Source organism: Barbus barbus (assembly GCF_936440315.1).
Source record: "Barbus barbus genome assembly, chromosome: 25".
In the NCBI taxonomy this organism is placed as follows: Eukaryota; Metazoa; Chordata; class Actinopteri; order Cypriniformes; family Cyprinidae; genus Barbus; species Barbus barbus.
Window position 1 is genome coordinate 13,868,841 of NC_136753.1, and position 23,997 is coordinate 13,892,837.

The 23,997-nt window shown below is 39.4% G+C and overlaps 1 protein-coding gene across 1 annotated transcript; it reads right to left on the bottom strand.

The window, feature by feature from the left end:
- Nucleotides 1-18,174: 18,174 nt before the first annotated feature.
- LOC306844676 (DBIRD complex subunit ZNF326-like) lies at nt 18,175-23,756 on the bottom strand. The gene is made up of 12 exons (XM_079376978.1): nt 23,589-23,756; nt 22,604-22,650; nt 22,406-22,478; nt 21,779-22,136; nt 21,539-21,708; nt 21,284-21,345; nt 21,107-21,188; nt 19,511-19,658; nt 19,314-19,413; nt 19,021-19,151; nt 18,813-18,908; nt 18,175-18,728 (listed from the first exon to the last, which is right to left on the bottom strand). The coding sequence occupies exons 1-12, from the start codon at nt 23,591-23,593 to the stop codon at nt 18,633-18,635; spliced, it is 1,368 nt and encodes a 455-aa protein (XP_079233104.1). The 5' UTR covers nt 23,594-23,756; the 3' UTR covers nt 18,175-18,632.
- Between the last annotated feature and the right edge of the window lie 241 nt (nt 23,757-23,997).

Below are 23,997 nucleotides of genomic sequence, written 5' to 3' on the forward strand. Positions count from 1 at the left end.
ACGAGAGACAATGGCAACATGATGGCTACTTATAGCAAACAATACAGAAAACGTGACAAGAACCAACCAATGAGAGACAGGACACGACTGAGACTACCAATCAGAACGTGACACAATGAACAAGAGAACCATGAGGGCAAGGGAAGCATGTATTGGTTAAGCATCTGGTGTAAACCAAGATGGCGCCGCTGATGGTAGCTATTGTGCGTTGCTCTCCAGAGTTTTTTTTACTGTTTTTGTTTGTTTTTCCAGTTTTTTGTTTTTCAAATACAATCAGTTTTACCAGGGATGACCTGCTGAATATTCGGCAGAACACACCACAAAATCTTTTACCGGATTTAGATTTTTCAGACGTTTTGCTGGACATTGTCGTTGGCGGAGCCGTAGCTCTGGTCAAACGCTTCAGGACGCGCAGACAGGGGAAGCGAGCCGGCGCGCTCGTGAAGCTTCGTCAGCGTGGATTTCGAACCACGTTGCCTAGCATCCATCTGGCGAATCTCCGCTCTCTACCCAACAAAACGGACAAACTCCTTCTGCTCTCCCGGACAAAGAAGGATTTTTCTAACTCTGCTGCTCTGTGTTTCACGGAAACCTGGCTAAATGGCGACATACCGAACAGCGCGATTCATCTGCCTAATTATCAGCTGATCAGAGCAGATCGGGACGCAGAATCAACGGGGAAATCGCGCGGCGGCGGAACGTGCTTTTACATCAATGAGGGGTGGTGTACAGATGTAACAGTGTTAAAGAAGATGTGCTGTTCATATCTAGAAACACTCTTCATTAACTGCAAGCCGTTCTACTCGCAACGGGAGTTCTGCTCGTCCATTCTCGTGAGTGTCTACATTCCACCGCAAGCGCACGTGAGCACAGCTTTACAGAAACTCGCTGATCTGATCACAGAGAGTGAGCAACAACACCCAGACTCTGTTTTAATCATTCTCGGGGACTTTAATAAAGCAAATCTCTCCCGTGAACTGCCAAAATACAGACAGCACATCACATGTCCCACCAGAGACAGTAATATATTGGATCACTGTTACACAACAATAAAGGACGCATATCACTCTGTTCCACGAGCAGCTTTAAGACTCTGATCACTGTTTGGTTCATCTTATACCATCCTACAGGCAGAAACTTAAGTCTGCAAAGCCTGTATTAAGATCTGTTAAAAGATGGACAAATGAAACAGAGCAGGACTTACAAGCCTGTTTCGACCTTACTGATTGGACTGTTTTTGAAGCCGCTGCCACCGATCTGGACGAGCTCACAGTGACTGTAACATCATATATCAGTTTCTGTGAGGATATGTGCATTCCTAACAGGTCTCATCTAATCTACAACAATGACAAACTGTGGTTCACTGCAAAACTCAGACAGCTCCGTCAGGCCAAAGAAGATACTTACAGAAAAGGGGATAAAGTCTTGTGCAAACAGGCCAAATACACACTGGAAAAGGAGATCAGAGTGGCAAAGAGGAATTATTCTGACAAGCTCAGGAAAAAATTATCTTCCAGTGATCCTGCTTCAGTGTGGAGAGGAATGAAGGATACCACCAACACAACACCTGGCACGACCTGAACGAGTTTTATTGGCATTTTGAAAAATCACCCCACACCCGCTCTGAACACCTCTCCACACAACCATTAACACCTCCAGCAACTCCTCTCTCCCCCACACCTACAATTCAAATCAGCGAAGAAGATGTGTACCAGGTCTTCAGGAAGAACAAAAGAAGGAAAGCACCAGGCCCAGACGGCGTGTCACCAGCCTGTCTGAAATCCTGTGCTGATCAGCTGGCCCCCATCTTAACACAGATCTTCAACAGTTCACTTGAGCTGTGTGAAGTCCCCTCATGCTTCAAACGCTCCACCATCATCCCCGTCCCAAAGAAACCCAAAATTACTGGACTTAATGACTACAGAACTGTGGCTCTAACGTCTGTAGCTTGGTAAATTCACATCCAGCACTCGAACCATCAGCACTGGAGCTCCTCAGGGCTACGTACTCTCCCCACTGCTCTTCTCCCTCTACACCACGACTGCACATCTAAAGACCCCTCTGTCAAGCTCCTGAAGTTTGCAGACGACACCACACTGATCGGCCTCATCTAGGACAGTGACGAGTCTGCTTACAGACAGGAGGTTAAGGAGCTGGCTGTATGGTGCAGTCTTAACAACCTGGAGCTTAACACACTTAAAACTGTGGAGCTGATTGTTGACTTCAGGAGACACCACCCTGCTCTCCCCCCACTCACCATCATGAACAGCACTGTGATTGCAGTGGAGTCATTCAGATTCCTGGGCACCACCATCTCCCAGGACCTGAAGTGGGATATTCACATAGACTCCATTGTCAGAAAGGCCCAGCAGAGGTTGTACTTTCTTCGCCAGCTCAGGATGTTCAACCTGCCACAGGACTTACTGAAACAGTTCTACTCCGGCATCATTGAATCCATCCTCTGCACCTCAATAACTGTCTGGTTCAGCTCAGCAACCAAATCTGACCTCAGAAGACTACGGAGGGTAGTCCAGACTGCTGAGCGAATCATTGGTACAACCCTCCCCACTCTCCAAGAACTGTACTCATCCAGAGTGAGCAAAAGGGCTGGTAAAATCACTCTGGACCCCTCACACCCAGCACATTCCCTCTTTGAACTGTTACCGTCTGGTCGGCGCTACAGAGCTCTGAGCACCAGAACGACCAGACATAGGAACAGTTTCTTCCCTCAGGCAATCCATCTCATGAACACTCAACAATAAATATGGAACACACAACTATAATAGATTATCCATTCACCATACTCACAAGGCAAAATATCAGTGGCAGACAGTGGACTAATAGAGAACCTGGGACATGGATCAGACCCATAGGAGCATGGAGCCACGGCGGAGCCGACAGAGCAGAAATCCATGGTGGTGCAGGCAGAGCAGGGAGGGGCACAGTGAGTTCATGAACAGCCTCCATGGCCGTGACAAGACAGACAGTGAGTTCATGAACAGCCTCCATGGCCGTGACAGGACAGACAGTGAGTTCATGAGTGGGCGCCATCGCCTTGGGAGGTTCTGCAGCAGATGCCGCCACCTCTAGTGGTTCTACAGTGGACGCCACCTCTGGAGGCACTGGAGTGGATACATGGACAGGAGAGGGCTCTGGAGCAGACTCGTGGACAGAAGAGGCCTCAGGAGCAGACTCGTGGACAGGAGAGGCCTCTGAGGCAGATTTGTGGACAGGAGAGCAGTGTGCAGTGTGTCAGGAGTCAGGAGTGCAGTGTGCAGCCCACACGCTCAAAATGGCGACCATCATTATGGGCAGTGCAGCAGACAGTGGGATGCCTGCTGGGCTTGAGAACATAGAGACCACTGGGATGTCAGCCACTCATCAGTGGTGAGTCCATCACACTAGCTGTCAGTCTTTTCAGTCTTGGCCCAAGCTCCGCGGGAATACTTGGGAGGCATGACGTGAGCATACTCTGGCTTGGCAGGCATGACGTGAGCAGACTCTGGCTTGGCAGGCATGACGTGAGCAGGCCCTGAGGTAGCAGACATGACATTAGCAGACTCTGGACCTTGTGTGCAACGTCATTGAAACCCACCAAATGGCACAGTCCACAAAAGTCCGCCACATAATCCTCTATGGCCCGGTTACCTTGTCGAAGGCGCAGTAAACAAGCTGGTGGGTTCATGTTTTTGGTTGTGTAATCTGTAACGATTCAGTCCACTGAAGGAGAGCGTAGTGAAGAACACGTGCAGTTTATTTACAGGTGTGATCCAAAATACAAACATAATCCGAGACTTGACTTGAACAGACTTGACTTGACTTGAACAGACTTGACATGGCATGAACAGACTTGACATGAACGGACTTGACTAGAGACAGACTTGACATGGCATGAACAGACTAGACTCACCGACAGTCGGTTACAACATCAATATACGACGAGAGACAATGGCAACATGATGGCTACTTTATATAGCAAACAATACAGGTCATGTGACAAGAACCAACCAATGAGAGACAGGACACATGATTAAAGGCCGGGACACACCAAGCCGGCGGTCGGCCATCTGCCAATGTCAGGCCAATTGCAAGTGACGGTCAGGCTATTTTGTTTGGTGTGTTCCACTCGTCGGCTCTCGTTGGGTTCGCGTCGGCGGCAGTTTGAATCCGCATCGGGGCCATCGACGAGAGGTAGAACTCTGATTGGATGTTCAGTTTGTGATGAAAACTAGCTCGTAAATGAAGGCGGTACAGACAGAAGGCTGTTTAAATATTACTTGATCTTTCCCAATCATTCTAATAAGATAATGTTATCATAACAACATGAGCTGCTTAAAATGATTAAAGTTATCAATGTTACTGATATCCAAAACGGTTTATCTGCATTTATCTTGTATATCTTTGTTTTGGTTTCTCCTTTTGAGTGACAAATATACTATTGATAGCTGCTGATATAGACAGTTAATTTCTCTCGAGCATGCGCAGAACGCACATATTAATTTGCCGTCGGCTGTAGTCTGTGCGATGTGTTCGAGAGCAGCTTTTTGGTCTGACGCTACCGATGCAAGGCGACAACACCATTGACTTTCGTCACCGCTAGTTCTTTGAAGTCAGCTTGGTGTGTCTCGGCCTTAAGACTACCAATCAGAACATGACACAATGAACCAGAGAACCAATGGCATGAATACATGAGGGCAAGGGAAGCATGAAGACTAAGGGAGCACATGGCAAGAAAGGAAACAAGGCAAAATATCAAAATAAAAGACATAAAAACCTTAACCAGAAACAAAACCCAAACTCCACGTTACAATCATCTTAATAGAAAGTACATTTTTTTCCAGTTAGTATTTTAACAATTAGCTTTGGCTTCAGTAGAGTAACAATAAAACAGCTAATGATTTAATTTGGCAAAATTTTATATGAGAGATTTGTCATCAAATGATCATCCTTGAGATGGTTCTACACCTTCATTTGAGTCCAGCTGTGATTGATTATACTGACTGGACTTAATTAGGAAAGCCACACACCTGTCTACATAAGACCTTACAGCTCACAGTGCATGTCAGAGCAAATGAGAATCATGAGGTCAAAGGAACTGCCTGAAGAGCTCAGAGACAGAATTGTGGCAAGGCACAGATCTGGCCAAGGTTACAAAAAAAATTCTGCTGCACTTAAAGTTCCTAAGAGCACAGTGGCCTCCATAATCCTTAAATGGATGACGTTTGGGACGACCAGAACCCTTCTTAGAGCTGGCCGTCTGGCCAAACTGAGCTATCGGTGGAGAAGAGCCTTGGTGAGAGAGGTAAAGAACACCCCAAAGATCACTGTGGCTGAACTCCAGAGATGCAGTCGGGAGATGGGAGAAAGTTGTAGAAAGTCAACCATCACTGCAGCCCTCCACCAGTTGGGGCTTTATGGCAGAGTGGCCCGACGGAAGCCTCTCCTCAGTGCAAGACACATGAAAGCCCGCATGGAGTTTGCTAAAAAAACACCTGAAGATTCTCTGGTTTGATGAGACCAAGATAGAACTTTTTGGCCTTAATTCTAAGCGGTATGTGTGGAGAAAACCAGGCACTGCTCATTACCTGTCCAATACAGTCCCGACAGTGAAGCATGGTGGTGGCAGCATCATGCTGTGGGGGTGTTTTTCAGCTGCAGGGACAGGACGACTGGTTGCAATCGAGGGAAAGATGAATGCTGCCAAGTACAGGGATATCCTGGACGAAAACCTTCTCCAGAGTGCTCAGGACCTCAGACTGGGCCGAAGGTTTACCTTCCAACAAGACAATGACCCTAAGCACACAGCTAAAATAACGAAGGAGTGGCTTCACAACAACTCCGTGACTGTTCTTGAAAATACCCATAAAAGATTATTTAAAGCTATTATTGCATTAAATGGCATTACAAATAGTAGCTTTAGAAAGAAATATTTTATTTGATTCAACAATAAATGTATTACACATAAACATTTAGGCTATGGAACATAAAAGAAGATAATTTGAGAAACATATCAGTATTTTTATTCATGCAATGAAAGAAACCGGTAACAGCTTTGTTACCACCAGTCTTCAAAATACCTTCTTTTATGTTGCGCAAAAGAAAGTCATACAGGTTTGAAATGACATTAGGATGTAAATGATGGAAGAATTTAATATTTTTGGTGAGTTGAACTATCCCTTTAATGTTTTATTTTTAATTTGTTTTAAATAAATGAAATTATACTCTAAAGAAGAAACTAAAAGCCGTTATGTTTTTATTAACTTAGAATGAGCAATTTCTATCTACATACAACGCGGGTCCCCTTACATGGAAGTTGCCACCATGTTTGTACAGTAGCCCTTAAGACAAACAGAGAGTGTTTCGTCACTATGTTGTTCTTGCGAATAAAACACTGACATTGATGAACAAGTAACAATATTATTCACAATAGCATATCAATTTATTGAATAATTAAGTAAATATAATTCCTTAATTAACCTTTGTAAAGAAACCTCATTGCTGGCTATCTCTGCTGTCTCATACTATGACATCTTAGTCCTGTATTGGCCACCGTAGCTTCTCTAAAGAGAGGGGTGAGCGGGGGACTGGGCCGCTGTATGCAATTCACAACCTGACCTCTAGATGCCGCTAAAATTTGCACACTGTACCTTTAAACTGTATAATTTCAAACTCTGAAGCAAAAACAGAATGGTCTAACTTTAGCTTTGTGAAATTATGCTACATAAATCATCTGCAGGAAACAAAAACAGGAGGGCTGAATGAGAACACAAATTCACTCTCTGACAGTAGGTGGCGCTTGAGTTGATGATACACAGTGCGACTTTTTTGAGCAATGTTGCCGGGTATCTTATTTGCAACCTAGTCTCATGACATTTACGTACCTGGGTGCACTTTTTAGCTAGACACGAAATTCGTACCAATAACTACATATTACTGCAGTTTCAGTTTCCTAAAGAAACAAACACTAGAGACAGTAAAACTCCAACACCTTTTACTTCTTTTCACACAAATTTACAGAGTTTTGATTAATAAAGCGTATTTTTCACACAATTACTTTAAGAATATCATGTCAAGACTTCAAAACAATATTAATATTCTGGGAGATTTGAGAACTGATGCTTTTGAATGTTAGCATCGCACATATCCAGCATCGTATCTATGGATTTTCATAGACGGTAAGTTTGTTCGGTAGCTCACGGAGTACAGAGCCGTACTTAGAAGGCGGAGAGCTCCGGTTCAAATCCCATGTAATCATGGTTCAACAAAACAGTTCAAATCTGCATAAAAGGAAGTTGAAATGGTACGGTTGCAACAACAAATACGTTTTTATACCAGTTTTGCATTTGTTAACACTATCGGGTAGGCTTAGGGTTGGGTTTGGTTTAGGGCATATTTCTAACACGATAGAGCATTAACTTTTAGGGACAGACCCCGGATATTTGAATTCTGAACCGCTGCAGTATGTACCTGTAGCAACATAATAAAAACACAGCAATACGTACCTATATCAACATAATAAAAATGTGCCAGGGTGCACATATTTAACCTGTGTTTTAGCACCACTCAGTGGACATTTATCTTTGAAACTGCGGCGAAATGTACATTAAGGTACGTAAAATGGTGTTGCACAGAAAGTGCCCAGAGGTACGTATTTTTATGAGACCAAGTTGCTTATTTGAGCAATGTTGCTTGGGCACTTTCCCATTGGGAATGGGCAACAAAAGTTGCCCTGTGTATCATCACCTTTGTGGAACAGCAGTTATATAGTGTTACTTTGGTTATCACTGTAAACAAAGCAGCGCTTCGCTAATAAACACTCCTTTAATATGCATTACAGAGGCAAGATGAATAGAAAATGCCATATAAACCTCCACCCCCAATTCAATATTTAAGATTTTCTTCCAATATTTAGTGCACCACGATCAGATTACTGTACGTTAGGGGTGTGCTCAAAATATCGATTCTTAGATACATACCGATATAATAAAAAAAGATACAGTATCGATATTCTAGCCCTTAGTATCGATACTCCGCCCGGCCATTAGGGGGCGCAGCGGCGCCCGCGAGTTTCAAAAAACTCATGGAAAATGTTAAAGCAAGATGTAGCATTTAAGTGATTTCATAGTGAAATATGTTATGGCAGTACATGGTGTCACAAAAAAGAATTATAAGAAGTTAAGAATAATAAGAAGAAGATTTTGTGCTTGTGTGAGCTCAGACTGTACCCTTGGAAAGTTAAATGTTGACTTGTGGTAATTTCCAGATTAATACAATTTGTGTACAATTAATCAGAGCACTTAAAGTTGCAAATATTTAAGCAAAATGCACTTTGTTATAATGCACTTTTGTCTTCAATAAATTGAAGAAAAATGCAGAGTTCTGTTTGTTGAGTAAATGTGTTCAGCATTAACTAATTGGCTCTGGCCCATGTATTTTTATTGAATCGTATCGAATCGTGTCACATTGTATCAAATCGTATCGAGACAGCTCTGTATCGAGGTACGTATCGAATCGTGACCTGTGTATCGAGGTATGTATCGTATCGCCAGGTTCTCCAAGGTATACAGCCCTACTGTACGTGCTACAGCATATTCTCCTTTTTGCATTTGTCTTCAGCGTCTCTGGCCTCTGTTAACAGCTGTTTAAAGACTTTGTAATATTTCCACACAAATAACATTTTGGAGAATTATTGCAATGCAGTTTGTACAAATCCTGAACAGAGATCGGATGGAATGAAACAAAAACCGGTCTGAGTTAGTTCCCTATTGTCTTGTCTGTTCTGTCTCGTGACTCCCCGGTGTTCCTGTCTGTGTCAGCCTTGCCTTGTCTTGCCCTACCTTGTTTGGAGTCATTAAAAACTGTTATTTTGAGTTTACCTCTTCGTCTCCGAGTTCCTCGTTCATCCCTGCTGTGTGCACCGTGACACATATCACATGACAACCAAGCTAAAATCTGCATTAAAATGAAGAATGTAAAGAATGTTGTGTAACGTTGGATAGAACAGTGGACTGTATCAGCTTACAACATAGTTGACAATTAAATAAATGCTATTTTATAATAAAATCATAAAGAATTTTGTGAAAGGTAGAATTCAGTTTCATCTCTACATTTTCAATTTTCAGAATCAGATTTTAAAAAACACATTGAAATCTAAGATGTGATGAACTTTGATAATCTGGTTTATTTTTTATATTTTTGTTTTGGTAAGAAGTTCTAAATGGCCAGTAACTAAAATATTAAAATATTATTAACAAGACTGGCTGTTATTTGAACCTTCACAAAGAGCTTGATTGACAGGCGATCTGACCAATCATAACGCCAAATCTCCCATTTTGTCCTACAAACAAATCAGACAGGAGAGTATAGAGATTAACTTTGGTAGTCCTTAAACTTGAAAAATTGTATGTATTGACGTCTTTCCACGGTTGAAATAAAATACGTTCTGATGTTCATTCATGTTTATTTTGTGCTTTAAGTACAGGCTCTACAGCGATCTGTCACAACACATTAAAGAGGCACAAAATGGTATTTATTGTTTGAATTTCTTACAAAATGGCAAAATTTGAAAGCTGAGACTGTTTCATACCAGAAGCAACCTGCCCTGTTTTGTCTGTCAGCGTGTTGTGAGTTGTGTTGTGAGAACATGATGTATAGTGTGAGAGTGCCATGGCTTTGCAATGATTGTTTTGTACATTGTAATGGATTGTAAGATAGCTAACAAACCGGTAAGATTTTAAAACAGTTTCATCTTAAATCAATATATTTTATCGCCATAATTATTCACGTGGTGAAATGCTATGTAATATCTAGTATATCTGTACCATATCTCTTAATGTCCGTCTAGTTTGAACTTGCCGCTTGCTAGAAACTGCTTTCTTCATGGAAGCTTTGAATTCAAATAAATTTTTCAAATAATAATAAGGAGTATAATGTACATCTAGCTGGTTGTTATTGCAAAATGAAGCCCTTCAGTCTTATACAACAGCCCTCCACCTTGTGTTGGGCTGCTGATAAGCCTGCCAGGCTTTATTCTTCGATAACAACTGGCTGGATGTACATTATCCCTTACTTATTACATGGCTCTCTGGAATACTTGATTCTGATTGGTGTTATTCCCACGATAACAACCTGTAAAACATTGACCACTTAATGTACACTCTGCTGTCGCTGATCAATGTTTTGTGTCTTAATTATTTACTTTCGTGGCAAGCAACTTCGCATCGGCCTGCTGATTATTAAATATGATATGTATTTGAAATAAGTTAAAGTTAATATGCAAGTGACTTTCTATTCAGGAAGATAAACTTGTTAACTTCAAATTGTTGTGAGAATGTGTGTCCAATCAGCTACAGCATTCAGTAATGAACACACACTAAAGCCAGGCTTCTCTCCTACAGCTCACAATGAAGAGAGTCATCGATGAAACTAGAGCTTTATATACTTTATATATTTATATACCCGGCCATCAGTCAGTCAAAGATAATTCACTAACCAGAACACACTTTCTTCGTTCCATCTCTTCCTACCCTTCACCTCTTTGATCTCTCTTGTTCTGTCTGGCTCTCAATCTTTTCACATCAGCAACACTTAGCTTACAGGCCTCACTAAGGCATGAGACTGCTCGTATACTTTACTGATAATAAATTTATGAACCAAACCTAGGGAGGAGAAGTATTAAACGAGCGAACGAATCGCCGCAGTTCACTTTACCAAGCCGGCATATCCTTTTCATCAACAAAAATAACTCTTCAAAGGCAGTAAAAGCATGCTTAGAAAGTAAAGGGCCATTTGAGCAAGTATAGAGAGAATTGTAGAGGTGGGGGTGGGACAGATATGATCCAGTATGACCCCCCCCCCCAATGCGTACACACACACACACTCTCTCTCATCTAAAAGCTAAACCCAGCCTTTGAAAAACATACAGGGCCTTTAATAATTCAGTCTTTGGAGAGATTGAGTAGCTTCTTTAGCGTAAAAATCTGCAATCTCCTGACATAAGATCAGTCCCCATGGGGGCTTCTTGCTGAGTCTCATGCGGTCTCTTCTTGAGTTCTCACATCACAACTGAGCACTGTGTTCCAAGACAGAATTCTGCACTTCCAGCATTCCCAAGATTACCTTCCAGATCAACAATTATTGTTATAAACATTGACACATTTCACAAATAAATGAGTAACAATAAATTCAGTGAAAAAGTTTATTATTTATTATTAGTAATTATTGAAGTTGACTGCCAACTTAACTGCTGTGCCCTACCAATACTAGGCTGTAAATATTTTAGAAATTTGCACCCTAAACACATTCATATTTTATCAGATTTCTCAAGCAGTTTATTCTCAAAGCAAAGTGTTGGACTGCATAATTATTTCAGTTTAGCATGTTTTTTTTTTTTTGACCTATTACTTAAATACAAGAATTTTAGTTATTGCTCCTCAGAGGGCTAATTTGAGCTAAGGCATGCATTAATTAATATAACCTAGATGGGAAAAAGGATATCCCTAAATAAGCTCTTGGTGAACATCCAGGATGATTGCCTTCTTCAAAGGAAATTGGGACAATTATTGCACAGAAAGGTGGTTCATATTTTATGCTCTCAGAATCGCTCCCTTCAAATTGGCAGGTAGCCTGCCTTTACACACATCTCAAGAGAAGGTGTTTCACATCTATCAGCAACCACAAATAATTACATTTCATGGGCGAAGAAGGTCAGAAGATGCATGCAAAACACAGAGGGCCACGTTAAGTCAGATATCAATTCAAGGACACAGGACAAACAACCCAACCCCTGCATTATTGAAAAAGTCAAACATATGCTGATAATGAAACAAATATATTTGCAAATGAGATACATGAAATCTTAAATACCAATATCCAAATATTCAGTCATTATTTTTAACCCATTCTTGTTCATCATTACATATTTCAGTGCCAACTTCCAGTGGAGGGTTTTTCTGCCAGACCTTTCTTTTTCTTTCTGTAACAAATGCATTGTGTGCTCATGCTAACCCAATCCATCACTCCTATTCCGGCCATGAAAAAAGCACTTTCTTGGGGTGTGTTTTTTTATTTTTGCCAGCACTGCTGTTCCTACAGCACTCGAGAGACCACACTGATGGACACTCTGGTCAACGTAGGCAAGGTGCTGAGGGATGGAGGAATACACTACCTACGTGCGTCTCCTCCAAACCTCCACACCAACACTCCCTCCCCCAGCCCACATCTCTCTCTGTAGACCACTTCCATATCCCTTGTGTCTCAGTAGACTGACTCATCCTTATGATAACCTGTGCACTATTAAATCCCCCAATGGGCCACAAGTCTGTCAGCATGCTATGCGACAAACACGAGGAATGCTTTCAACAGAACAGAGGCGTTGAGGTGTTTATGAGTGAGCAATCAAGACAAAAAACATTCTAACCTACCAGAATTTAGAATGAAAGCTCAGAATACAAAGAGGGGGCAATTACATAAGACTGTCCATGATTAAAATAAAATTAAAATAAATAAATCTAGTTCACATGTGCAAGTTAATTACTGTATTTTTTTTTAATAAATACTCTGAAATACCCTTAACCTGCCATAAAAAAAATGTCAAATTATCTGATATTTTAAGAGACTTATTGACATTGACATACTGAAATGAGGTGCAGGTTTTTATTTTTTTTCTGCATTTAGACATGGTTTGGATTTGTAAACAATGAAGCTGTTTTGTTAAAATGTTATTCCTCAGAAATATTTCAAAGGGAAAATTTTTTTTTTATTTTATTAATAAAGTTTTTTCTTTCATTATCATATGGGTCACCCTTAATTACTTGTTAGTGCTTTAAAGTAAATAAAGATGAAAAAACAAAGTGGGAATATGACTAGATTAAGTGGAGGTGTGGTTATAAGAAATCTGTGAATCTAAAACTATGTATTTAAAGCAAGTCTACGATTACTTCACATTTATGTGGGCAATTGCTCATCAAAACACTATTCCACTGGCACTGCATTAATCAGAGATGTCATTTCGACATCTCTTTAAAGCTTTCTTTTGTGCAAACTTTCAGTAATCTGGGGAGATGTGTAACTATGCATTTGCAACAATTATGCTCTATTAAATCTATTCAAATTAGAGTCTGTTCCAGGTTCCCCCGACAAAGTGAAATTTGATTTCTAAAACGTTGCTGCACAAAGAAGCCGTCGGGGATTGAGGGAGCGATCGCTGGAGAGGGAAGTGGGCTGGAAGGCAAATCTAGGTGATGTGTATGTTCTTAGAGTGCCCCTGGGTCTATCTTGGGTAGGCAGAATCTGACAAAAAGATCTGTAAGGAGGAAAAAAATCCTCTACTCTGCTCAAGCATGGGAAATTAAGCCCAGATAAAGATTCTTACTTAAAACACACTCTCAACTCTTTCTCTGCTCTCTTTTTCCAACAGTTGCAAGAGAAATTACCAATTGTTTCATTACATAAACTCCCAGAAGCACCTGCCGTTAAGACCTGTAGGTTCTGGCGCTGTCCCAGGCTGGCCTCCCTCGGGTATTTGTTCAAAGGGAAACTCTGTTGAGCCTCCCGGGGATGTTTAACTGATTGCAACAACGAGTATTTAGAGTATTAACTTCTGTGGGAATTCAACAAGTTTGCTTCTGTCAGAAGCTGAATTTAACTGTCAGGTAGCTTTACTTTCAAAGAGTCCTGGCAGGAAGTAATGACTACTCTTGGCAGGTGTTTTTTTATTTCTTCTAACAAACATGCAATTGCCATCAGTGATGTGAGACGGAGAATTGTAAGTCAGGAATTCTACGTTTATCTCAGTCAATTTGATGACAAAGCAATGTTTGTCTTGGATACCAGCAGCAATGGAAATTGAATGCCTTGTTTGACTCTTCATATCAACACATAGTTTGGGAGAAGGATGAGGATGTATTATTTAATATTTTCAGTTGTGAAATATAAAGCTGAAGTATAATACCATTTAGGGTTTCACATACAGATGTAACTCACTTCGTTTATGAAATAGATTCAGTTGAATTGATTAAAAACCAACATTGTGCTTGTTTGATGCTTGGATTTAGTGATCATCCAAATAAATGGATAGAATTCCCTCCTGCTATGACAGTGTGACATATGATGGAATATAACAAGAGCTTTACAAAAGAGAACAGTTATGTGTCAGTTGACATCAAATGACAAAAGCCTTGACTGACACTGAAATAAATCTTTGAATATGTTAAAAAAAAACTCTTCCGCTGAAAACTGCAACGCTATACTATAGTGCCCTCTGTCTTTTGCTACTAGTACCAAATATTTTCAGCTAATAGAGACCCAAGTATATTACAAGTCACATTTGGAGACCAATAAAAATATTCTCTTTATAGCAACTCCAGCTTTCTGACCTCACACAATCATCAAAGGATATCAAAACACATGCAGGCCCACCACTTTGTATCCTTGAGAGTGGAGCGCTGCATGCATGAAAACTGTTATTAGTTTGGAAGTTCCATAATTCAATAAGTTTACATTCTGAATAATTTATGTTGAAAAATGTGAAAGTTTAAGAAGCCATACTGCACAAATAAAAGTTACTGCTGGGGAAAAAAATGCATTTCTGCATGGTGCCCTGCTGGTGTGTAATTTGTGGTGAGCTGTTCTGGCCTTTTCCAGCCCTGTTTGGGCCAATGATTTTTTCTTGTCTCGGTGCAGCGCTGACCTTCTGAAAGGCAGCTGTGTGGTTAAAGCAGTCAATTTCCAAGGCCCTTGTAGCTTGAATCAAAACTCCATTATAGATTTTACCTCCGGGGGAACCGGGGGCCTTGCAAGGTTTTTCACAATTTTACCTGTGGAAAAAACCTAAAAGGATGGGCCGCTCTCCAGAGGGCCGCTTAGGTTTGATGGGGGATTGTGAGGGACTGAGAGTGCTAGGTGTGTACCCCAGGACACCAGCTTCATCTTCATGTGACAAGCAGGGGGGCAGTGCAGAGCGAAAATGGAGCTTTACAAACATTCGGATGGCACTGAACCCTTGACATGACAAGGCCAGCACCTCAGGGAGAGAACGAGAACAAAGCTCAGAATCTGAGAGCAGCTACGAGGGGTTTAAAACACCTCCTAGCAGGAGAAAAAGAAGAGAGAGACGGGAGAGCGAGAGAGATGGCGAAGAATGAGCAAGCAACAGAGGGTGGGAAAGATGGAGGCCTCCGAAGTATACAAGTAACAGTTATTAAAACAACCAACAGTTCTCTTCCCTTGAACCATGTGTACTAACAAGCCAGGCGGGGGCCAAAGTCTCAGCCAGATCCTATCAGGACATCTGTCACTTTGTGGTGACAACCTCCTTTAATAAGTGACAGGGCCTTAGTGCTCATGGGTGCATGCTGGGGGAGGGTTCCTCCACTCTGAGTAATGGAGAGGCCACTGCAGCCATCAAAGTCATGCGGCGGATGCCCTTTTTAAAACAACTTGTCCCAATTACAGCCAATAAGCACCAATCGGTACCCAGGCAGAGGCATGTGACATCAAAGATGCCAAGCGAAAATGCCCGCATGAGGTTCGTGTTGCAATTAGAGGACTTAAGCAGCATTTCATCACCAAATGTTTTCAAAATAAGTCTTAATTTAGGGGGAGTGAGTAAGAAGAAAGACACTGAGAGAGAGAGAGAGCTAGTGAGGGAGCGAGGGAGGGGGAGATGCCCTGAAGAAATCATTAAAGCATAATTACTGCTCATCATCTGTGCAAGTGCTTACAAAGTGCCAGTTCTGGATTTGTGCTGTTTTCCCTTGGGCAGCACACACACATAAACATACACACAGACACAAATAAATCCAAGGCCATACCCTAGATAAAAGTTTTACAATCAATCTCTCACTGGGTTTAATGCCCAATTAAAATTGGAGATTCGGCATCAAGAACAGAAAACATTTGCCCTCGACTCAAAAGCAACTTAACATCTTTATATACCAAAAGTAGCTCTTTTTGGTCTTGTCTAATGGAATATCAACAAGCATTTATTGTACAATCTGTCACTTGTCTGCATACACATTTAGTGTAGACACAATTTTCACTCAACAAATAAAAGTGACACATTGAATTAAATATGAAATTTTCAAATAGAAAAACTTAAATGTGACCCTGGATCACAAGACCAGTCATACGGGCTTTCCATTGATGCATTATTGATGTATTGAGCTTTCCATTGTAAGCTTTCCTTTGATGTATGGTTTGATAGGATAGGACAATATGTGACCCTGGACCACAAAACCAGTCATATCAGATCAATTTTTCGAAATTGAGATTTATACATCATCTTAATAAATAAGCTTTCCATTGATAGTTAGGATAGGACAATATTTGGCAATAGATACAACTATTTGAAAATCTGGAATTTGAGGGTGCAAAAAAAAACAAAATACTGAGAAAATACCTTTAAAGTTGTCCAAATGAAGTTCTTAGCAATGCATATTACTAATCAGAAAATAAGTTTTGATATATTTACAGTAGGGAATTTACAAAATATCTTCATGGAACATGATCTTTTCTTAATGTCCTAATAATTTTTGGCATAAAAGAAAAAATCTTAAGAATTTTTAAGGAAATTCTTAGCAATTTTGATATATTTACGGTAGGAAATTTACAAAATATATTTTTGGACATAATCTTTACTTAATATCCTAATGATTTTTGGCATAAAAGAAAAATCGATCATTTTGACCCATACAATGTGTTGGTGTCTACAAATATACCTGTGTGAATTAAGACTGGTTTTGTGGTCCAGGGTGAAATGTGTTTCCATTGTAAATTTGTGTAATTTCAGACCTAATAATGAGTCACGATGCTTCAGTGTGAACAATCATTAAAAAAATATGGTTGTCACTTTTTAAATAGTCTCATTAGAGGGTTAGCAATGCCAAAAACAGACACGTTATGTCTCTATTCTATAAACATGGCCTCTATCTCCAGCAGACACGGTGAATTTTAAACTGACTATTGTAGCATGATGCAAAGAAACAAATGTTTCTTCTTATAGGCTGAAGTAACCTGTGAACTCAGTATGATGGGACTGCCATAACAGGCCTCTCTGTCAGATCTGATAATCGTCAGGCAGAGGCCCCTTAAAACACTGGAGCAGAAGAAAAGATTTCAGACAACTAGTATCATGACCTTCACAGGAAGACCATTACAAGCAGGCTTGCCAAGTCTAAATTGAGCTACATTTAAACCCAGTCTAAAAGTAGCCCAAGAATTGAGCTGCTGCCTCAGATTGATTTTTTTTTTCTCCTGCAGGTTAAAGATTTGACATATAAATTATTTTTGAGTGAAATGCTTGTATTGAAATACAGTAAAATAATCAGGAATTTAGTACCTGCTAGTGTGTCCCAGAAAAGCTTTTATGATACTGTTTTGCCAGAACAATAGAGAGAAAAAAATACTAATCCCATTTACTCACCTTCATGTCTCTCTGAACCCGTATTGTTTTCATCCGTGAAACAAGTTGTTGAGGTGATGATGATTGACTGTCATGCTACAAAAAGTACACACATACAGCATAAAAGGTGATTCTACGTTTTCTCAAGGTCATTCACGCTTTGCGTGAAAAGCAGACCTAAATTTTAGTCGCTATTCACTCAAAACCTTTTACTCTCATTCTTGCCTTTGGACAGAAAATCCAGTTGTTGTTTACATAAGCTAAGTTCAAAGCGCACCTGATACCATAAAAGGAAAAAAAAAAAAAAGGCTAATGTTCTCAAAAAAATAAAAAATGTTCTCAAACCTCATTGGTTCTAGCAGATATAGTCAACGCTTTAAAGTTTAAACCTTATACTGTAAAAATACTGTACTGAAAACTACTGGCCTTATTGGTTCCTTACACTTAGGCTATATAAGAAACACATAAGAAAATGAACTTTAATCAAATTGAATTGCAATCATGCTATTTTGTTGATGAACAACATTTATGAGAGGAAGTTAATATGCAGTGCCGGTGGTCCTACTGATATAGCCTCATGTTTCAAACCAATTTGACTTAATCCCATACAGATATTTCCTTTTAAAGTTGCTCAGAGCTGTTATTATCGGTTTCCAGAGGGACTTCCAGTGTAGCTTGTGCCAGTATTCTTCTTACAGAACAGTCATACAGAGTTCTAATGGGTAAAATGAATAATTAAAGCAGTTAAATATATTCTCACAGCAAGCACATCTAGTTTAAAGTGAAAATTTAATGGTCAACATTACTTCATCTCAAAACAAACAGTGAAAAGGCACATTTCCAATCCCAAATATTAAAGGGAACAAAATGTAACATCTGTATTTAAATATAAAGTTGTAAAGTTTAATGGCATTCAGAACAGTGGCTAAATATTGTTAAAACAAACCCACACAGATACTACAAACACAGTACAACATGACCCTAGTAGACAATTCATCTCAGGCTGCACTGTGAATAAAAAAAAAGGAGAAACATGCCTACACTTTAGAGGAAAACTAGCCTACACTTATAAGTGTGGATCAATGTGAAATAATTATGAACTCAAAATTATTCTTAAGCCTTTTGTGTTGCAAGGTTATGTGAAAAAGCATTTGAAGTTATAGAACAAGAAAGTACAATAGAAAAAGTCCTTTCCTCTTGTTTCTTCATTCAATACTCCTTTTGTCCGTTATTACGAGTCACTATTTTCCTCTGCCTCATCAGATTTCTCAGGATCCTGAGAATCAGAACTTGTGTCATTGGCATCGATTGCAAATGGGTCTTCTCCCTGTAAAACAAAAAGATATCCCATTAAATACTGTTTCAAAAGCCTTATTTTCTAAATGTTTCAATATGCCACAAATGTCATTACCTTCATGTACTTCTCATAGCGCACCTTCACATTATCATTATTTATTATTGCTTTAGCTGTGACCACGCTGTCTCTTTTTAACTGCTCTTTGTAAGCCTTTGAAAGGGGAAAAAAAACAAAACATACAAGCAAAATGAGAAAAAGACCATATATAAGATGAAAATGATGGTTCAGGATATTTAGAGAAGTGAGGACAGAGTCATGTTACCACTTTGCTCTTGAGGTGAGTGAGTGAATGAAGATGTTGCTGTACAGAGCTGAAAACCACAGGAATGTGAACGTCACATGCAACACAGTAAACCACCTCCATCCTTCTCACATAGTCATCTTCTGTCACCCCTGTAAGAACAAGAAGTTTAATTAGTCTTTCAATATTTGGCTTTGTAATATGCAAGATGACAAAGCCTCAAAGCATCAAGTGTTAAAAAATACATGTACATCAGTGTATTGATTTATCACATTATACATATTTATGTGATGTTGGCTTGAGTGGAGTCATACCTTCCATTATCTTTGCCCATTCATCTTTGCTTCGTCCACAAGAAAACTTATGTTTGTGTAGAGTTGAGACAGTTTTATGAAACTTGTGAACCATGCAATCCTGTACAATATTAGAATGGGGTAAATGTACATCAACATGTATAATAAAAATCCAGACTAAAACATCAAGGGAAAAAAAAATATTTAAAAAGTCTTACATGCAAAAAACTGATGACCTTGTCATCAAATTTGGCTTGCCGTCGTATATAGTCAAGAGTCTCTCTGTGATATGTGCTTCCAAAGTGTTTCTCAATGTCTTTGTCTTCAAACGTGTGGAATTTGCAAAAAGCACATGTAAAAGCCCACCTAAAAAAAACAATGCACTATGAATGCTAAAGTGACAGAAATGTGCATTTACCTTGACATTTTTTGATAAATGTATTTGAATAATTAACGCCTACTTTGAAATATTTTCTAGTAGCAAGCAAATTTAAATTGTTTAGCCTTTTTAATATTTCTCAAGTCAACATTTCTCAGCTTCTAAACGGTATACAGCAGAAGTCATCAAGTTCTGCCTCAAATAATAATAATTACACATACACATACGCTCCACAAAGAGGGTAAGCCACAGAAGGTCATTACTGAAAGGGGTGGCTGTTCACAGAGTGCTGTATCAAAGCATATTAAATGCAAAGTTGACTGGAAGGAAGAAACTGGTAGGAAAAGGTGCACAAACAACAGGGATGACCACAAGCTTGAGAATACTGTCAAGCAAAGTGAATTCAAACACTTGGGAAAGCTTCACAAGGAGTGGACTGAAGCTGGAGTCAGTGCATCAAGAGTCACCATGCTCAGACGTTTTCAGGGAAAGGACTACCAGCATCTTACCTGGGCTAAGGAGAAAAAGAACTGGACTGTTGCTCAGTGGTCCAAAGTCCTCTTTTCAGATAAAAGTAAATATTGTATTTCATTTGGAAATCAAGGTCTGGAGTCTGGAAGAAGACTGGAAAGGCACAGAATCCAAGTTGCTTGAAGTCCAGTGTGAAGTTTCCGAAGTCAGTGATGATTTGGGGTGCCGTAACGTCTGCTGGTGTTGGTCCATTGGGTTTTATCAAGTCCAAAGTCAATGCAGCCAATTACCAGGAGATTTTGGAGCACTTTGAGCTTACATCTGCTGACAAGCTTTATGGAGCTGCTAATTTCCTTTTCCAGCAGGACTTTAGCACCTGCCCACAGTGCCAAAACCACTTCCAAGTGGTTTTCTGACCATGATATTACTGTGCTTGATTGGCCAGCCAACATGCCTGACCTGAACCCCATGTGGAATCTATGGGATATTTTCAAGAGAAAGATGAGAAACAGTCGATCCAACAATTCAGACGAGCTGAAGGCTCAATAGTGCCTCAGCAGTGCCACAGGCTGATCGCTTCCATGCCACACCTCACTGATGCTCTCATTTGTGCTAAAGGAGCCCCGATCAAGTATTGAGTGCATAAACGAACATACTTTAAAAGAACTTGAACTTTTCTGTTTAGCAAATCCTTATTTTGATTGATCTTAGGAAATATTCTAATATTTTGAGATACTGGATTTTTTAAATGTTTCACTTTACATGTAATGAATATAGAATATATGAATGTTTCACTTTTTGAAAACTAATTTTTTGAGATACACACACACACATATACATACATAAAAATATATACACATATGTATGTGTGTATATGTAATTTTTTAATAGATTTAAATAATAAATGAATATCCAGCAAATCAATCTAGACAAGCAATGAGTCAGTTGAAATTTCAGTGTTCACCTGTGCTTATCTCCATATTTTTCATGATTCTTCTCTCGTCGTCTTCTGCGCTTCTCTCTGGCTCTAACTTTCTTACCAAGATCTACACTCAAATATTAAACCATGCTTGCATTGAATTATGCTGTGAGATACAACTTTTTTTCCAATTTATTAAACAATAGAATATAAAAGCCATACCATGCTCTTCATGTATTTCCTTGGTTTCGGAAGAAATACAACCGTCCTGTAGAAAAGAAACTCTAGTATCACAGGACTGATTTTGAGGCATCTTTAATTGTGAATTTTTACCTTTGAAATGTGTGGTCCTAAAAAAAGGACAAAAAAACATCGTAAGCATCAATGTATTTTTGAAAAATACAGTAAAGCAATTTAACAATTTTTCAATTTTTCCATTTTTGAAATCATGTTTGGTTTATCAAAGCAGCGCTTCACATACCCACAATGCTGATTATGCTGGGAGTTGCTCTTACTATCCTCTTTTTTTTAACCATCTTGCAAGGAGGTACTGGGTCCATCATCTTCCTCTTGATCCCTCGAAATGCCAAAGCAGCTGATTTTGAGTAGTATCTCTCTATGCAAATAGACGGGTTCTGACTAGAGTACTGTGGAGGATGAAGAGACAATGAAAGTCTGCTTTTGCTCAAATAAACTAGACACCAGACGTACCCTTACATCTTGTCCTTTAGCCTCAGGCAAAATAGCACTTCTTCCGCGGTAGTTTCTGTGCACATATGGGTGCTTGTCTCTGGCCCGTGAGCCAATCGGCGCTGGCCGAGAGTGTGAAGGAGAGTACAGGCTGGAGGAATCGGAGAGGTTGGATGTTGAGTATTGACTCTCTCTGCCACTGTCTGAAAACAGAGACCTGGACCTTTGAGAAGACACGACGAAGGGCCAGTTCCAGTTTGACAAGACGTCTGCACCCCAGGTGGATGAACAGGTGTCACTGTACCTTCCATTAGAATGATCTAAAACGCTATCTGCATCTTCAGTGTTCAAGGAACCGAGTCCAAAAGATTCATAGGCACCATATCTGATGAAAAAATAAATGGTAGCACTTTTCAGAAAGACTCAATATTTTTTTATTAACTTATATAATTTGTAACTTGTATAATAAAATATAACTTATACATTTCATTTTACTTTATATTATTTTATTTATTTTTTTTTTTTTTTTGTAAAGTATTACCAAACAAATTATTTTTAAAATAAATGTGTTAAAGATCTCCAACATTTGATATAGGAGGGCTGTTTCTGTTGCCTCCTCAGAAAAGCACATGAAGATCCACTGACAATTCTTACCTGTCAGAGCCTTTGGTCTCAAAGGACTCAGAGGATGCAAACGATCCAAATAATGGCTGACTGTAGCTTTTCCCTGGGCATTTGACAGGTGAAAGTGATTATTTGAGAATGCTATGGGAATGTATCTCATTCAGAAACAACTAGTCTAAGACAGCAGTATATAACATTGTAGGAATATAAGTGTGAGGATTAAATTACCTAAATTTTCAGCTGATGATGAGAACATTTCATCCTTATCGTAAATCCTTTAAAACAGATTGTATAATGTCATGATTAAAGCCTTGAATAAACAAAATATTTCCATATTTTAGCTGACAGCTACTGTAAATTAAGCAAAGGACTGTCTATCTCGTAAGCTTTCTTATGGTACTTCACAAAGCATTTAATTTAGAAGTCAACCAACCATTTATTTTACAAAAAAAAAAAAGTCATGTCATAAATGGGAGGTGAGCTAAAATTTACAGTTTTAAGTGTTGCAGAAATACTTTACCATATTCTGTGAAAAAAAGGTCCATATTCTTTTCAGAATTTAACAATGAAAGTAAACCTGTTTGGTATAATACGGTTTATGTAAGAAAGCACAAAATAATGTGTGAGTGTTTAGGCCTAATCCACAATAATTGTTTGAACAGCTTTTCGGCAATGCCAGCAGCATTAAAAGGATATTACAGTTTTGTACCAGGTAAAGTTGTTCAGGTTTGTCATAAAACACTTGTAGAGAGCACAAACATTGACACATATAAGCTACTAGATTTACGGGCCTTTGCAAGAAAATTAACACTACAGTGTTAATTTTGCCCTTGTGTTTGGATACTCTGTTCAAGATTTACTTGTGACATTGAAACAGAACACCTTACATCCATTTTGCACCATCAGTTCTTACTTTTATAGAACGAAAACGCGTGTTTCGTGGTGTGGCGAATGTTACATTGCCTGACATGCTGTCATATAAAACTTTTCGATTTTATAAATTTTTAGGCTATTTATGTATTTATTGTAATTAAGTATTATGCACATTTATGCAAACCAAAACCATAGCATTTAGTGATTAAAATACAACTAAACAAAAGTCTAAATGCCTTTGCAAGGCATTGTAAACAGTCCTAAATCAATCAAACAGTCCTCATTTAAAACGAACCAATATTTCAGTTTCACCGATTCTTTTTCAATAAAAGTGACTTACCACATAAACGAGTCAATCAGTCCTACCGCCTTAAATTAAAGCAGGTGTCACTGAAATCATTTCCCGCTAGAAACAAACTAAACCACGGTGTCAGGAAACTTTATTCCATAGGTTTGCGACACTAGTTCTGCTACTTCTTAACCATTTCAATGAAAGTTGTCTTCCTCCAGAGGGCGCTAGTGGTTCACAAACCAAACTTGCGGGCCCATTCAAATACTTTTGGTCTCACTGAAGGTATTTGTACTTATAAAATAGGCCTATTTAATCGGATTGATACAGCCTTGCAATGTAATGAATCTAAACTAAATGATTAAATACACGACTTTTCCAGTAATCACAAACATCTGTGTTTGGTTTGTCCTGATCAGCGCTGTGAAAGGTTACTGGTACCACGTGACAATGCCGTATC

Bases quoted from the DNA above. Each gene is read 5' to 3' on its own strand.
- LOC306844676 (XM_079376978.1), bottom strand. The intron at 21,709-21,778 runs GTAAGGGTACGT...CATCCTCCACAG, and splicing joins CTGAGGCTAAAGGACAAGAT to TACTCTAGTCAGAACCCGTC. The intron at 21,189-21,283 runs GTATGGCTTTTA...ATTTGAGTGTAG, and splicing joins GGAAATACATGAAGAGCATG to ATCTTGGTAAGAAAGTTAGA.